The following is an 18140-nucleotide window of genomic DNA, read 5'->3' on the forward strand; positions in this document are numbered from 1 at the left end:
CCAACGGCTCTGCAATTTCATCTCTTGCTTCCCTTAGAATCCTTGGATATATCCCGTTAGGCCCGGGGGACTTGTCTATCCTCAAGTTTTTCAAAATGCCCAACACATCTTCCTTCCTAACAAGTATTTCCTCGAGCTTACCAATCTGTTTCACACTGTCCTCTCCAACAATATGGCCCCACTCATTTGTAAATACAGAAGAAAAGTACTCGTTCAAGACCTCTCCTATCTCTTCAGACTCAATACACAATCTCCCGCTACTGTCCTTGATCAGACCTACCCTCGCTCTAGTCATTCTCATATTTCTCACATATGTGTAAAAGGCCTTGGGGTTTTCCTTGATCCTACCCGCCAAAGATTGTTCATGCCCTCTCTTAGCTCTCCTAATCCCTTTCTTCAGTTCCCTGGCTATCTTGTATCCCTCCAGCGCCCTGTCTGAACCTTGTGTCCTCAGCCTTACATAAGTCTCCTTTTTCCTCTTAACAAGACATTCAACCTCACTTGTCAACCATGGTTCCCTCACTCGACCATCTCTTCCCTGCCTGACAGGGGCATACATATCAAGGACACGTAGTACCTGTTCCTTGAACAAGTTCCACATTTCACTTGTGTCCTTCCCTGACAGCCTATGTTCCCAACTTATGCACTTCAATTCTTGTCTGACAACATCGTATTTACCCTTCCCCCAATTGTAAACCTTGCCCTGTTGCACACACCTATCCCTCTCCGTTAAAGTGAAAGTCACAGAATTGTGGTCACTATCTCCAAAATGCTTCCCCACTAACAAATCTATCACTTGCCCTGGTTCATTACCAAGTACCAAATCCAATATTGCCTCCCCTCTGGTCGGACAATCTACATACTGTGTTAGAAAAGCTTCCTGGACACACTGCACAAACACCATCCCATCCAAACTATTTGATCAAAAGAGTTTCCACTCAATGTTTGGGAAGTTGACGTCACCCATGACTACTACCCTGTGACTTCTGCATCTTACCAAAATCTGTTTCCCACTCTGTTCTTCCACATCTCTGCTACTATTGGGGGGCCGATAGAAAACTCCTAACAAGGTGACTGCTCCTTTCCTATTTCTGACTTCAACCCATACTACCTCAGGAGCAGATACTCCTTGAACTGCCTTTCTGCAGCTGTTATACTATCTCTAATTAACAATGCCACCCCCCACCTCTTTTACCACCCTCCCTAATCTTATTGAAACATCTATAACCAGGGACCTCCAACAACCATTTCTGCCCCTCTTCTATCCAAGTTTCCGTGATGGCCACCACATCGTAGTCCCAAGTACCGATCCATGTCTTAAGTTCACCCACCTTATTCCTGATGCTTCTTGCGTTGAAGTATACACACTTCAACCCATCTCCGTGCCTGCAAGTACTCTCCTTTGTCAGTGTTCCCTTCCCCACTGCCTCACTGCACGCTTTGGCGTCCTGAATATCGGCTACTTTAGTTGCTGGACTACAAATCCGGTTCCCATTCCCCTGCCAAATTAGTTTAAACCCTCCCGAAGAGTACTAGAGAACCTCCCTCCCAGGATATTGGTGCCCCTCTGGTTCAGATGCAACCCGTCCTGCTTGTACAGGTCCCACCTTCCCCAGAATGCACTCCAATTATCCAAATACCTGAAGCCCTCCCTCCTACGCCATTCCTGCAGCCACGTGTTCAGCTGCACTCTCTCCCTATTCCTAGCCTCGCTATCACGTGGCACCGGCAACAAACCAGAGATGACAACTCTGTCTGTCCTGGCTTTTAACTTCCAGCCTAACTCCCTAAACTCGTTTACTATCTCCACACCCCTTTTTCTACCTACGTCGTTGGTACCAATGTGCACCACGACTTCTGGCTGCTCCCCCTCCCCCTTAAGGATCCTGAAGACACGATCCGAGACATCCCTGGCCCTGGCACCCGGGAGGCAACATACCTTCCGGGAGTCTCGCTCGCGACCACAGAATCTCCTATCTATTCCCCTAACCATTGAATCTCCTACAACTATTGCTTTCCTATTCTCCCTCCTTCCCTTCTGAGCCCCAGAGCCAGACTCAGTGCCAGAGACCTGGCCGCTAGGGCCTTCCCCCGGTAGGTCATCCCCCCCCCCCCCCCCAATAGCATCCAAAACGGTATACTTGTTTTGAAGGGGAACGGCCACGAGGGATCCCTGCACTGTCTGCCTGTTTGTTTTCTTCCCCCTGACTGTGACCCAGCTACTCTTGTCCTATACCTTGGGTGTGGTTACCTCCCTGTAACTCTTCTCTATCATCCCCTCTGCCTCTCAGATGATCCGAAGTTCATCCAGCTTCAGCTCCAGTTCCCTAACACGGTCTTTGAGGAGCTGGAGTTGGGTGCACTTCCCGCTGGTATAGTCAGCGGGGACACCGGTGGTATCCCTCACCACCCACATCCTACAGGAGGAGCATGCAACTGGCCTAGCCTCCATCCCCTCTTACCTTACAGAATATAGCTGCCCTGTGGACCAACTGGACCTCCGCCCTCCGACTCTGCTCCCAGTCAGCTGCACTCTCTGTAAACTCCTGGCTCCCTTCTCACTCTTTGCCGAAATGTAGGAAACAAAATGAAAGGAGCACCTTACTCCCTCCTCACCTAACTCCCTCAGTCACCAAACTCTCACTATAGCACTCAAATGCACCAAATTCAGCACACCCTCAGTCACCAAACTCTCACTATAGCACTCAAATGCACCAAATTCAGCACTCCCTCAGTCACCAAACTCTCACTATAACACTCAAATGCACCAAATTCAGTACTCAGTGCAAACAAAGTCTGCACTGTAGGGGATCACTTTTATACTGTGAATCTAGTCTCTGTAAACTGGCCTAATCCAATTAACTAATTAACAAGCTCCAGCTGCAAGTACCTACAAGTCGAACCTTTGTTTAAAGCTGATTGAAAATTCACCTTCTTCTCAACCAAACAGCAACGTTTAAGTTAATTAACTAAATAAAAGAAAGACTAGACTTTAGATAAAAATGAAGCCTTATACTCCCTCAGTCACCAAACTCTCACTGTAGCACTCAAAAAACACCAAATTCAGCACTCAGTGCAAAAAAATCTCTGTAGCCGAAAAGGATCTTACATATGAGGGCAGCACATTGGCGCAGTGGGTTAGCCCTGCAGCCTCAAGGCGCCGAGGTCCCAAGTTCGATCCCGGCTCTGGGTCACTGTCCATGTGGAGTTTGCACATTCACCCCGTGTTTTTGTGGGTTTCACCCCCACATGCCAAAAATGTGCAGGGTAGGTGGATTGGCCACGCTAAATTGCCCCTTAATTGGAAAAAAATGAATTGGGTACTCTAAATTTATTTTTTAAAGGATCTTACATATACATTTTTGGTGGGATTCTCCGACCCCCCGCCGGGCCGGAGAAACGCCAGGGGCGGCGTGAATCCCGCCCCGACGCCAGTTGCCGGATTCTCCGGCGCCGGTTTTTCGGCAGGGGCAGGAATAGTGCCACGCCGGTCGGAGGCAGTTGGCAGTGGCCCCCCCGGCGATTCTCCGCCCCACAATGGGCCAAGTGGTCGACCGTTTTCGGCGGGTCCCGCTGGCGTAAAATACACCAGGTCCGTACCGACGGGACCTGGCGGCGCGGGTGGCCTCCGGGGTCCTTGTGGGGTGGGGGGGGGTGGCGCGGGGGGATCTGGCCCCGGGGGGAACACCACCGTGGCCTGGCCCGCGACCGGGGCCCACCGATCTGCGGGCGGGCCTGTGCCGTGGGGGGCACTCTTTTCCTCCGCGCCAGCCGCTGTAACAGTCCGCCATAGCTGGCGCGGAGAAGAACCCTCCTGCGCATGCGCTGGGATGACGCCAGCACGCTGGCGCTCCTGTGCATGCGCCAACTCGTGCCGGCTGGTGGAGGCCCTTTGGCGCCACTGCCGCCAACCCCACTGCCGCCGGCCTAGCCCCTGAAGGTGCGGAGGATTCCGCATCTTCCAGGCGGCCCGACGCCGGGGTGGTTCACGCCACTCCTAGGCGCCGGTACGGCCCACCCCACCAGGTAGGGGGAATCCCGCCCCTGATCTCGAGTATATATTATGTTATTGAGGGCGGCGTGGTGGCACAGTGGTTAGCACTGCTGCCTCACTGCGCCACGGTCCCAGGTTCAATACCGGCTCTGAGTCACTGTCCGTGTGGAGTTTGCACATTCTCCCCGTGTCTGCGTGGGTTTCACCCCCACAACCCAAAGATGTGCAGGCTAGGTGGATTGGCCGCGCTAAATTGCCCCTTAATTGGAAAGAAAAGAATTGGATACTCTAAATTTATAAAAATAAAAGAGTATATTATGTTTTATGTGACAGTTTCCCATCTCAAAAAACACAGCTTTGAAACTTGCAAACATGCCAGTGATGTCCACATTCCTGAAAATGGATTTAAATTCCTCACAGGACAGTTGGAAAAGAATTGCCTCTCCCTTACTGTCACTAATATCACTCACTTGTCTTTCAGCTGGGATGTCAGAAAAAGAATGGCAAGTGATGAAGAAGCTAAAGGAGGTGGTTGATAAACAACGGGACGAGCTGAGAGCTAAAGACCGAGAATTAACTCTGAAAAACGAAGATGTGGAGGCAGTAAGTGTTGAGCCCTTTAGCATGGACTGTGATTAATAGTGATGAAGGGCATGTGACTTGTAATATTGTTGAACCTTCCACTCTTTCCTGCTTCCAGGGACATTGTTACAATAATTCACTGACGTTTGGATAGAAGTGTATTAATAATAATCTTTATTCGTGTCACAAGTAGGCTTACATTAACACTGCAATCAAGTTGCTGTGAAAAGCCCCTAGTCACCACATTCCACCACCTGTTCAGGTACACAGAGGGAGAATTCAGAATGTCCAGATTACCCAACAGCACGTCTTTCGGGACTTGTGGGAGGAAACCGGAGCACCCGGAGGAAACCCACGCAGACAAGGGGAGAACGTGCAGACTCTGCGCAGACAGTGACCCAAGTCGGGAATCGAACCTGGATCCCTGGCACTGTGAAGCAACAGTGCTAACCACTGTGGTACCATGCAGACCCATACTGAGGCATTGGGTGAAAAGTGTTCTCAGACTTTTGTATCTCCTGCCCAATGGAAGAAGTTGGAAGAGTGAGTAAGCCGGGTGGGAGGGGTCTTTGATTATGCTGCCCGCTTTCCCCAGGCAGCGGGAGGTGTAGATGGAGTCAATGGATGGGAGGCGGGTTTGTGTGATGGACTGGGCAGTGTTCACGATGCTCTGAAGTTTCTTGCGGTCCTGGGCCGAGCAGTTGCCATACCAGGCTGTGATGCAGCCCGATAGGATGCTTTCTATGGTGCATCTGTAAAAGTCGGTAAGAGTCAATGCGGACATGCCGAATTTCTTTAGTTTCCTGAGAATGTATAGACTCTGTTGTGCTTCCTTGGTCAAACCGTCGACGTGGGTAGAACAGGACGGATTGTTGGCGATGTGCACACCTAGGAATTTGAAACTGTCAACCATCTCGCGGGGCGGTAGCACAGTGGTTAGCACCGGTTTCCTCCCACAGTCCAAAGATGTGCAGGTTAGCTGGATTGGCCATGATAAATTGCCCTTGGTGTCCAAAGAAAAGGTGGGGTGGGGATACTGGGTTACGGGGATAGGGTGGAGGTGTGGATAGGGGTCTCTTTCCAAGGGCCAGTGCAGACTCGATGGGCCAAATGGCCTCCTTCTGCACTGTAAATTCTGTGATCTCCACCTCGGCCCCGTTGATGCTGACGGGTGTGTCCAGTACTTTGCTTCCTGAAGTCAGTGACCAGCTCTTTAGTTTTGCTGGCATTGAGGGAGAGATTGTTGTCGCTACACCGCTCCACTAGGTTCTCTATCTCCCTCCTGTTTTTGTTTTTAGAAAACATTTTATTGAGGCATTTATGATTTTAACATTTTAAACAACAGAGCGGTCCGACACATGCAAAAACGCCACAATAACATAACCAACTCCCCTCCTCCCTAACTCCTAGCTACCCATATAATACATTCCCTGATCTTATTCTTCACTTCCAGGCCTCCTCTCTCTCTTCCTCCCACTTCCTCTTCACCTCCCCGATTGGGACCCCTTCCCACTCCATCAGTTTTATATTTCCGAGACCCTCCCCTCCCCAACCCCTGTTTTAGAAACCACCTTATCCTGTAGTCCCCGTAGAGGGAGGCGAGGGAAGGATGGAACCTGCCTCCGGACAAAATCCCGTACCGGCAGGTTACGGAATCTGTTCCCACCCGTTAACTCAAGCATATCGGTGCCCACACCGACGCCCCCTCCAAACCCACGTGCTGCCGCCATTGCCCCCACACTCAGGGCTGCCACTACTACTGGGCTTGTGGAGTAACGAGCTGGCGAGAATGGCAGAGGTGCCGTTAACAGTGTCCTTGCAAGAGGCCACCTCCACTCGCTCCCACACCGACCCCTCCCCCACTACTCATTTCCTAATCATCAAAATATTGGCCGCCCAGTAATGGTTAATAAAGTTCGGAAAAGCCAAGCCCCTCTCCCCGCGCCCCCGCTCAAGAAGGACCTTCTTCACCCACGGGACTTTCCCGGTCCATATAAACCCCAGATCGCCGCGTTCATCTTCCTAAAAAATGCCTTGGAGCTGAAGATTGGGAGACACTTAAACACAAACAGCAATCTTGGGAGGGCTGTCATTTTCACAGTCTGTACCCTCCCCGCCAATGACAGCGGGAGCACGTCCCACCTTCGAAAGTCCCCTTTCATTTGCTCAATCAACCTGCCCAAATTTAGTTTGTGAAGCTGACCCCAGTCCCTTGCCACTTGAATCCCCAGGTACCTAAATCTCCCTCCTACCACTTTGAACGGCATCTCCCTCAGTCTCCTCTCCTGCCCCCTTGCCTGGATCGCAAAAACCTCGCTGTTGCCCATATTCAGTTTGTAACCTGAGAACCGGCCAAATTCCTCCAGTAATCCCATAATTCCTGCGATTCGCCCCCCACAGGTCTGTTGTATAAAGGGGTAAACCCCCCCACTAACCCCTGCCAAATGTTCGATGCTCGCAGCGCCTTTGCCAAAGGCTCTATGGCCAGGGCAAACAGTAGTGGGGAGAGTGGGCATCCTGCCTCGTCCCCCTGCACAAACTAAAATACTCTGATCGAACCCGGTCGGTCCTTGCATTCGGCACCGGTGCCTAATATCGCAGCCGGACCCAATCCGCAAATCCCTGCCCGAACTTAAACCTTCTCAGGACGTCCCACAGGTACTTCCACTCCACCCGATCAAAGGCCTTTTCTGTGTCCGTGGCCACCACCACCTTGACCTCGCGCCCCTGCGCGGCCATCTTTATTACATTTAGGAGCCGCCGAATGTTGGACGTCAGGTGTCGTCCCTTCACAAATCCCATCTGGTCCTCCCCTATTGCCCCCGGAACACAATCCTCTATGCTCATGGCCAAGATCTTTGCCAGCATCCACATTTAGCAGGCAGATTGGCCTGTACAACCCACAGCTCTCTGGATCCTTATCCCGCTTCAGAAGAAGGGAAATTGATGCCTGTGATAACGTTGGGGGGAGCATTCCCAGCTCCTTGGACTCATTTAAAGCCTTTACCAGAAGCGGCCCCAATAGCCCGGAAAACTTTTATAAAACTCAACTGGGTATCTGTCAGGTCGCGGGACCTAACCCGATTGCATCGCCCCCAATCCGTCTATAACCTCCCCCAGCCTAATTGGAGCTCCCAAACCCTCCACCAACTCCTCATCTATCCTCGGGAGCTCCAGCCTCCCCCCACCCAGAAATTGCTTCATTCCCTCCTCGCCGGCTGGGGGTTCCAATTTATCCAATCCACTATAAAATTCCCGAAACACGTCATTCACCCCCGCCAGATCTAAAACCACCTTCTCCCCCCTGTATCTCTATCTTTCCCAATCTCTCTCGCCGCCTCCTGTTTCCTCAACTGATACACCAGCATCCTGTTGGCTTTTTCCCCATATTCATACACCGCCCCCCTTACCCTCCTAAGTTGTCGCTCCGCCTTACCTGTGGATAGGATCCCAAATTCCAGCTGCAGTCCCTGACGCTCCTTCAGAAGCCCATCATCCGGAGACTCCACATACCTCCTATTCACCTGTAAAATTTTGCCTACCAGCCTGTCCAATTCCGCCCGCTCAGCCTTCTCCTTATGGGCCCGAATTGAGATGAGTTCCCCCCCCTGATAACCGCCTCCCACACCATCCCAGCCGAAACCTCACCTGTGTCATTGATCTTTATATATCCCCGAATGGCCTCCCTCACCCGCTCGCACACCTCCCCTCCGCTAACAGCCCCACATCTAATCTCCACTGCGCTGCTGGGCCTTTCTTTTGTTAACTTTCGGGTCTACCCAGTGCGGGGTGTGGGTCTGACACCATAATTGCTGAATTTTCAGCATCCACCACCTCAGCCAGCAGCGTTTTGCCCAACACAAAGAAGTCTATCCGGGAATACACCTTGAGCACATGGGAGTAGAATGAAAACTCCTTACTCCTTGGCCTCCCAATTCTCCACGGATTAACCCCCCCACCTGCTCCATAAACCCCCGCAGCTCCTTTGCCAGAGCTGATACCTTCCCAGACCTGGGACTCGACCGGTCCAGCCTCGGATCCAGGACCGTATTGAAATCTCCCCCATAGTCAGTCGATGTGAATCCATGTCTGGGATCTTCCCCAGCACCCGTCTCACAAACTCAACATCATCCCAGTTTGGGACATATATATTTACCAATACCACGGCCATTCCCTCCAGCTTCCCACTAACCATAACCTATCTACACCCCGGGTCCACCTCTGTATTCGCCACCTCGAATGCCACCCGCTTATTGACCAGGATTGCCACCCCCCTCATTTTAAAGTCTAATCCCGAATGGAACACCTGCCCAACCAGTCCCTTCCTTAACCTAACCTGGTCCCCACCGTCAGATGTGTCTCCTGCAACATGGCCACGTCCGCCTTCAGTTGCCTCAAGTGCGCGAACACACGGGCCCTTTTGACTGGCACATTCAGTCCCCGAACGTACCACGTGACCAGCCTGGTCGGGGGGAACCCCTCCCTGCCGATCAGCCATAACCTCTGCTAGGCTAGTCTGCAGCCCATGCCCCGCACCACCTCTGGCCCGCCCCCGGGCTACCGTCATCATCCCTTCTCCTCAAAGATAAAGAACAAAGAAAAGTACAGCACAGGAACAGGCCCTTCGGCCCTCCAAACCCGTGCCGACCATGCTGCCCGTCTAAACTAAAATCTTCTGCACTTCCTGGGTCCGTATCCCTCTATTCCCACCCTATTCGTGTATTTGTCAAGATGCCCCTTAAACGTCACTATCATCTCTGCTTCCACCACCTCCTCCGGCAGCGCGTTCCAGGCACCCACTACCCTCGGTGTATCAAACATTTGAAACAATCGAAGCAAAGGCAAGAACTTAAAACAAACAAACCATCCCTCCAAAGGTCCGTACCCAAAGACCCACTCCTCCTCCATTAACAAAGAACAATATAACAGCCTAACCCCAAACAGGACCAAAAAAATATAAAGAAACAAGCAAAACCCCCGAAATAAATCTCAACAACGCAAACCCAAAGTATTTACAGAACATAGTTCAGATCTCCTCAGTCAAAGTTCAAGGTTTTCCTTCTCCTGCCAGTCTATTCTCCTTCAGAAAGTCCACTGCCTCCTCCGTCCAGCCAAAGTACAACTCCCAGCCCCCATAGGCGAGCCGGGCACAGTAGACCAAACTTTATGCCCTTCTTGTATAGTGCCAACTTGACCTTATTAAAGCTCGCCCTCCTCTTCGCAAGCTCTACTCCCAGGTCCTGGTACATGCGGATCTCGACATCTTCCCAAGTGCATTGCCTCGTCTCATTAGGCCCATCTCCTAATGCATTCCTTATCCAGGAACTGATGTAATCGTGCCACCATCGCCCTCGGCGGCTCACCCCCCTGGGGCTTGCGCATCAGTGCCCTGTGGGACCGATCCACCTCCAGCGTTCATTCAAACGCACCTTCTCCAAGCAGTTTCTCCTACATGTTTCCCACATACACACCAGTATCCGATCCTTTGATTCCCTCCGGCAGACCCACGATCCGAATGTTCTGCCTCCGAGAACGATTTTCCAGGTCCTCCAATTTCTCCAGCAGCCTCTTCTGCTGGTCCTGCAGCATCCCAATCTCTGCTACCATCGAGGTGGACTGTTGCTCCTGCTCCCCCGCCTGCTCCTCCAACCTCTGGATCGCCTGTCCCTGGGCTGCCAGTCTCGTCTCCACACGGTCAACCGCCGCCCTGATCGAATCCACCGCCCCGGCCAGGTCCTCCACATTCTCCTTCCGCTGTTGGATGAACTTCTCATTTAAGAAGCTCACCAACTGGTCCATTGACGATTGAGCTGACGGAGTCTGATCCTGTTCATCTGCCATCTCCATGCGCGTTGTCCACTTTTCACCTGTCGCCACCACCTGCTTTGTTCTTTTCCGATTACCTCTGGGCCGCAATTCCATAAACTAGGGGTCAATTTCTTCTGTTCTTCTGCACCTTTCCTCTACAAAATTCCTGCAACAATCCGGCGTAAAGGCCACAAAAAGACCACCATGAGGGAGAGCTGCCAAATGTGCGATTGCTCACTCCATGGTCACCACCGGAAGTCCCCCCTCCTGTATTCTGACTCATCGTTGTTCGCGATCCGACCCACTATTGTCGTGTCATCAGCAAACTTGTAGATGGAGTTGGAACCAAATTTTGCCACGCAGTCGTGTGAGTTTAAAAACACTAATCTCAATGGTACACACGGCTGCCACTGTGTGTCGGTGGTGAAGGAAATGAAATTTTGTGGACGGGTTGTCAATCAAGTGGGCTGCTTAATCCTGGATGGTGTGGAGCAAGTGGAGAGTGTTCCATTACACTCCTGACTTATGCTTGTAGGTGGTGGACAGGCTTTTGGGATTCAGGAGGTGAGTTACTCACTGCAGAATTCCTCACCTCTGATCCGCTCTCGTAGTCACAATATTTATATGGCTCGTCCAGTTCAGTTTCTGGTCAACGTTAAGCACTCCAGGATGTTGATAATGGAGGTTTCAGCAATGGTAATGCCTTTGAATGTAAAGGGGCGATGGTTAGATTCTCTCTTATTGGCGATGGTCATTGACTGGCAGTTGTGTGGCGCGAATGTAACTTTCCCCTTGTCAGCCCAAGCCTAGATATTGTCCAGGTCTTGCTACATTTGGACATGGTCTGTTTCATTATCTGAGGAGTCGCGAATGGTGCTGAACATTGTGCAGTCATCCGCAAACATCCCCACTTCTGACCTTTTGATGGAAGGCAGGTCACTGATGAAGCATCTCAAGATGGTTGGGCCTAGGACACTACCCTGAGAAACTCCTGCAGTGATGTCCTGGCACTGAGATGACTGACCTCCAACAGCCACAACCATCTTCATTTGTGCCTCCAACCAGCAGAGAGTTTCCCCATTGACCGTAGATTTGCTGGGGCCCTTTGATGCTAAGGGTGGTCACTCTCACCTTAACTCTGGAGTTCAACTCTTTTCTGTCCACCTAACCTTCAAATCATCACCTCTTGACATTCAATGGCATTACCATCGCTGAGTCCATTACTACCAACATCCTGGGTGTTACCATTGGACTTGTCCAGCCATATAAATACTGTGGCTTCCAGGACAGGTCACAGTTGAATGGGATGGGGAAGAATTATTTGCTTCACTCTGCAACTCGGTCCCCAATCGCTCCCATCTGACAGCTGGTGAGACAGGATTGGGTTTGGCTGTGATACCCTGGGTGGTCACATAGTCACCCCAGAGATGTAACCTGCCTCGCATGGAAAATCTGAGCTTTCGCATGGATTCAATGTGTGGAAGCTTAACTACGCGAGGGTTGAGGAGGGAGATAGTGAGGGGAAAGTCATGTGAATTGTTAACACATGGTGTTGTGCTGTTACAGTGAGCTCGGGTTGTGGATGGAACTAACCTGTACAGTGGGAATGTGCTCCTCTTTGACCTGTTGGTTCCTGCAGGCTGAAAATTGCTGTTTCAAATTTGTCCTGGATTATTGCTCTGAAACATGAGCAAGTTGGCTCTGTTTAGTTCACGTCCTAACTGGTTTACACTTCCATGTGTGATATTAATATAGACAAAATTCCATTTGAACAACGTCAGCAGCCAATATCCATGGTGAATGATTTATGAGCTTTCTTTTATTAATTGCACCTCTGTCTCCAAAAGGTCTAGGTGCCTTTCCAGACAGGATTATTAAAAATATAACTGCAACAGTCACATATCAACCGTGCCTTAAACCCTAACTACACCATATACAGCCCTGCTTTAAACCCCTACCATACAATATACAGACACAATATATCTGAAATTCCTACATTCATCACAGATGGGATTTCGATGTGTCAGTGTGTTTAGGATGGGATTTTGATGTGTCAGTGTGTTTACGATGGGATTTCAAAATGTCAGTGTGTTTAGGGTGGAATTTTGATGTCACAGTGTGTTTGGAATGGGATTTCGATGTCTCAGTGTGTTTAGGATGGGATTTCGATGTCTCAGTGTGTTTAGGATGGGATTTCGATGTGTCAGTGTGTTTAGGATGGGCTTTCGATGTGTCAGTGTGTTTAGGATGGGATTTTGATGTGTCAGTGTGTTTAGGATGGGATTTCGATGTGTCAGTGTGTTTAGGATGGGATTTCAATGTCTCAGTGAGTTTAGGATGGGATTTCAATGTCTCAGTGTGTTTAGGATGGGATTTCGATGTGTCAGTGTGTTTAGGATGGGATTTCGATGTCTCAGTGTGTTTAGGATGGGATTTCAATGTCTCAGTGTGTTTAGGATGGGATTTCGATGTGTCAGTGTGTGTAGGATGGGATTTCGATGTCTCAGTGAGTTTAGGATGGGATTTCAATGTCTCAGTGAGTTTAGGATGGGATTTCAATGTCTCAGTGTGTTTAGGATGGGATTTCGATGTGTCAGTGTGTTTAGGATGGGATTTCGATGTCTCAGTGTGTTTAGGATGGGATTTCGATGTGTCTGTGTGTTTAGGATGGGATTTCGATGCCTCCGTGTGTTTAGGACGAGATTTCGATGTGTCAGTGTGTTTAGGACGGGATTTCAATGTCTCAGTTTGTTTAGGATGGGATTTCGATGTGTCTCTGTGGTTAGGATGGGATTTCGATGTGTCAAGTGTGTTTAGGATGGGATTTTTTTTTTTAAAATAATATTTTATTGAAAATTTTTGGTCAACCAACACAATACATTGTGCATCCTTTACACAACATTGTAACAATACAGATAATAATGACCTTTTTTTAAATTTAAACAAAAACAACAACAAATAAATAAATATTAAATAACAAAAACTAGCCCTAATTGGCAACTGCCTTGTCTCAGGCCCCCCCCCCATCCCCCCCCATCCCTCCTGCCCCCCCCCATCCCTCCTTCCCCCCCCCATCCCTCCTTCCCCCCCCCATCCCTCCTTCCCCCCCCCCCATCCCTCCTTCCCCCCCCTCCCCCAACCCTCCTCCCCCCCCCATCCCTCCTTCCCCCCATCCCTCCTTCCCCCCCCATCCCTCCTTCCCCCCCCCCATCCCTCCTTCCCCGCCCCCCCCCCCATCCCTCCTTCCCCCCCCCCATCCCCCCCCCCCAAGTCCTGGGCCGCTGCTGCTGCCTTCTTTGTTCTCCCCCATCTATCTTTCCGCAAGATATTCGACGAACGGTTGCCACCGCCTAGTAAACCCTTGAGCCGACCCCCTGAGGACGAACTTAATCCGCTCTAACTTTATGAACCCCGCCATATCATTTATCCAGGTCTCCACCCCCGGGGGCTTGGCTTCTTTCCACATTAGCAATATTCTGCGCCGGGCTACTAGGGACGCAAAGGCCAAAACATCGGCCTCTTTCGCCTCCTGCACTCCCGGCTCTTGTGCAACCCCAAACATAGCCAACCCCCAGCTTGGTTCGACCCGGACTCCTACTACTTTCGAAAGCACCTTTGTCACCCCCATCCAAAACCCCTGTAGTGCCGGGCATGACCAAAACATATGGGTATGATTCGCTGGGCTTCTCGAGCACCTCGCACACCTATCCTCCACCCCAAAAAATTTACTGAGCCGTGTTCCAGTCATATGTGCCCTGTGTAGTACCTTAAACTGAATCAGGCTTGGCCTGGCGCACGAGGACGACGAGTTTACCCTGTTTAGGGCATCTGCCCACATCCCCTCCTCAATCTCCTCCCCTAGCTCTTCTTCCCATTTCCCTTTTAGTTCGTCCATCATAGTCTCCCCTTCGTCTCTCATTTCCCTATATATATCCGACACCTTACCGTCCCCCACCCATTTCTTTGAGATGACTCTGTCCTGCACCTCTTGTGTCGGGAGCTGTGGGAATTCCCTCACCTGTTGCCTCGCAAAAGCCCTCAATTGCATGTACCTGAATGCATTCCCTTGGGGCAACCCATATTTCTCGGTCAGCGCTCCCAGACTCGCAAACTTCCCATCCACAAATAGATCTTTCAATTGCGTTATACCTGCTCTTTGCCACATTCCATATCCCCCATCCATTCCCCCCGGGGCAAACCTATGGTTGTTTCTTATCGGGGACCCCCCCAGTGCTCCGGTCTTTCCCCTATGTCGTCTCCACTGTCCCCAAATCTTCAGTGTAGCTACCACCACCGGACTCGTGGTATAGTTCCTTGGTGAGAACGGCAATGGGGCTGTCACCATAGCCTGCAGGCTGGTCCCCCTACAGGACGCCCTCTCTAATCTCTTCCACGCCGCTCCTTCCTCCTCTCCCATCCACTTACTCACCATTGAAATATTAGCGGCCCAATAATACTCACTTAGGCTCGGTAGTGCCAGCCCCCCCCTATCCCTACTACGCTGTAAGAATCCCTTCCTCACTCTCGGAGTCTTCCCGGCCCAAACAAAACCCATGATACTCTTTTCTATCCTTTTGAAAAAAGCCTTCATGATCACCACCGGGAGACACTGAAACACAAAGAGGAATCTCGGGAGGACCACCATCTTAACCGCCTGCACCCTCCCTGCCATTGACAATGCTACCATATCCCATCTCTTGAAATCTTCCTCCATCTGTTCCACCAACCGCGTCAAATTTAGCCTGTGCAATGTGCCCCAATTCTTAGCTATCTGGATCCCCAGGTAACGAAAGTCTCTTGTTACCTTCCTCAACGGTAGGTCTTCTATTTCTCTACTCTGCTCCCCTGGATGCACCACAAACAGCTCACTCTTCCCCATGTTCAATTTATACCCTGAAAAATCCCCAAACTCCCCAAGTATCCGCATTATTTCTGGCATCCCCTCCGCTGGATCCGCCACATATAGTAGCAGATCATCCGCATATAAAGATACCCGGTGTTCTTCTCCTCCCCTAAGTATTCCCCTCCATCTCTTGGAACCTCTCAGCGCTATCGCCAGGGGCTCAATCGCCAGTGCAAACAGTAATGGGGACAGAGGACATCCCTGCCTTGTCCCTCTATGGAGCCGAAAATATGCCGATCCCCGTCCATTCGTGACCACACTCGCCACTGGGGCCCTATACAACAGCTGCACCCATCTAACATACCCCTCTCCGAACCCAAATCTCCTCAACACCTCCCACAGATAATCCCACTCCACTCTATCAAATGCTTTCTCGGCATCCATCGCCACTACTATCTCCGTTTCACCCTCTGGTGGGGCCATCATCATTACCCCTAACAACCTCCGTATGTTCGTGTTCAGCTGTCTCCCCTTCACAAACCCAGTTTGGTCCTCATGAACCACCCCCAGGACACATTCCTCTATTCTCATTGCCATTACCTTGGCCAAGACCTTGGCATCTACATTGAGGAGGGAGAATGGTCTGTAGGACCCGCATTGTAGCGGATCCTTTTCCTTCTTTAAAAGAAGCGATATCGTTGCTTCTGACATAGTCGGGGGCAGTTGCCCCCTTTCCTTTGCCTCGTTAAAGGTCCTCGTCAGTAGCGGGGCGAGCAAGTCCAAATATTTTCTGTAAAATTCAACTGGGAATCCGTCCGGTCCCGGGGCCTTTCCCGTCTGCATGTTCCTAATTCCTTTCACCACTTCTTCTACCGTGATCTGTGCTCCCAATCCCATCCTTTCCTGCTCTTTCACCTTGGGAATTTCCAGCCGATCCAAAAACTCCATCATTCTCTCCCTCCCATCCGGGGGTTGAGCTTCATACAATTTTTTATAAAATGTCTTAAACACTTCATTCACTCTCTCCGCTCCCCGCTCCGTCTCTCCATCTTCGTCTCTCACCCCCCCTATTTCCCTCGCTGCTCCCCTTTTCCTCAATTGGTGTGCCAGCAATCTGCTCGCCTTCTCTCCATATTCATACTGTACACCCTGCGCCTTCCTCCATTGTGCCTCTGCAGTGCCTGTGGTCAACAAGTCAAATTCCACATGCAGCCTTTGCCTTTCCCTATACAGTCCCTCCTCCGGTGCTTCCGCATACTGTCTGTCCACCCTCAAAAGTTCTTGCAGCAACCGCTCCCGTTCCTTACTCTCCTGCTTCCCTTTATGTGTCCTTATTGATATCAGCTCCCCCCTAACCACCGCCTTCAACGCCTCCCAGACCACTCCCACCTGAACCTCCCCATTGTCATTGAGTTCCAAGTACTTTTCAATGCATCCCCTCACCCTTAAGCACACCCCCTCATCCGCCATTAATCCCATGTCCATTCTCCAGGGTGGACGCCCTCTTGTTTCCTCCCCTATCTCCAAGTCTACCCAGTGTGGGGCATGATCCGAAATGGCTATAGCCGTATATTCCGTTCCCCTCACCCTCGGGATCAATGCCCTACCCAACACAAAAAAGTCTATGCGTGAATAGACTTTATGGACATAGGAGAAAAACGAGAACTCCTTACTCCTAGGTCTACTGAATCTCCACGGGTCCACCCCTCCCATCTGCTCCATAAAATCCTTAAGCACCTTGGCTGCTGCCGGCCTCCTACCAGTCCTGGACTTCGACCTATCCAGCCTTGGTTCCAACACCGTGTTGAAGTCTCCCCCCATTATCAGCTTTCCGGTCTCTAGGTCTGGGATGCGTCCTAACATTCGCCTCATAAAATTGGCATCGTCCCAATTCGGGGCATACACGTTTACCAACACCACCATCTCTCCCTGTAATTTGCCACTCACCATCACGTATCTGCCCCCGTTATCCGCCACTATAGTCTTTGCCTCGAACATTACCCGCTTCCCCACTAATATAGCCACCCCCCTGTTTTTCGCATCCAGCCCCGAATGGAACACCTGCCCTACCCATCCTTTGCGCAACCTAACCTGATCTATCAGTTTCAGGTGCGTTTCCTGTAACATGACCACATCTGCTTTAAGTTTCTTAAGGTGTGCGAGTACTCGTGCCCTCTTTATCGGCCCGTTAAGCCCCCTCACGTTCCACGTGATCAGCCGGGTTGGGGGGCTTCCCACCCCCCCCCTTGCCGGTTAGCCATCATCTTTTTCCAGCTTCTCGCCCAGTTCCCACGCAGCTGTATTTCTCCCAGACGGTGCCCCCCCCGCCCATCCTTTCCCGTACCCACTCCCCCCTTTCCCCAGCAGCAGCAACCCAGTAATTCCCCCCTCCCCCCCCCCCCCCGCTAGACCCCCCGCTAGCGTAATTACTCCCCCCATGTTGCTCCCAGACGTCAGCAAACTCTGGCTGACCTCGGCTTCCCCCCGTGATCACGGCTCGCCCCGTGCGGCGCCCCCTCCTTCCTGCTTCTCTATTCCCGCCATAATTATCATAGCGCGGGAACCAAGCCCGCGCCTCTCCCTCGGCCCCGCCTCCCATGGCCAACGCCCCATCTCCTCTCCCTCCCCACCTCCCCCCATCACCACCTGTGGGAGAAAGAAAAGTTACCATACCGCAGGATTAATCATACAATCCCTCTTCGCACCCCCCCACTCGTCCCACCACTTTGTCCAAACGTTCATTTTCATAGTCCACTCATTCCAGTTTTTCTTCTACAATAAAAGTCCACGCTTCATCCGCCGTCTCAAAGTAGTGGTGCCTCCCTTGATATGTGACCCACAGTCTTGCCGGTTGCAGCATTCCAAACTTTATCTTTTTTTTGTGAAGTACCGCTTTGGCCCGATTAAAGCTCG

At 51.1% G+C, this 18140-nt stretch overlaps 1 protein-coding gene across 4 annotated transcripts in view; it reads left to right on the forward strand.

Annotated features, from left to right (window-relative positions):
- Window positions 1–18140, forward strand: part of rilpl1 (Rab interacting lysosomal protein-like 1) — a 184044-nt gene that overhangs the window by 87527 nt on the left and 78377 nt on the right. For all 4 annotated transcript variants that reach the window (XM_072513565.1, XM_072513473.1, XM_072513738.1 and 1 more), the window contains exon 3: window positions 4476–4597. In XM_072513565.1, the coding sequence (XP_072369666.1) occupies window positions 4476–4597 (122 nt within the window). The remainder of the gene's footprint in view (window positions 1–4475; window positions 4598–18140) is intronic.

Source organism: Scyliorhinus torazame, chromosome 1, assembly GCF_047496885.1.
Source record: "Scyliorhinus torazame isolate Kashiwa2021f chromosome 1, sScyTor2.1, whole genome shotgun sequence".
Classification (NCBI taxonomy): domain Eukaryota; kingdom Metazoa; phylum Chordata; class Chondrichthyes; order Carcharhiniformes; family Scyliorhinidae; genus Scyliorhinus; species Scyliorhinus torazame.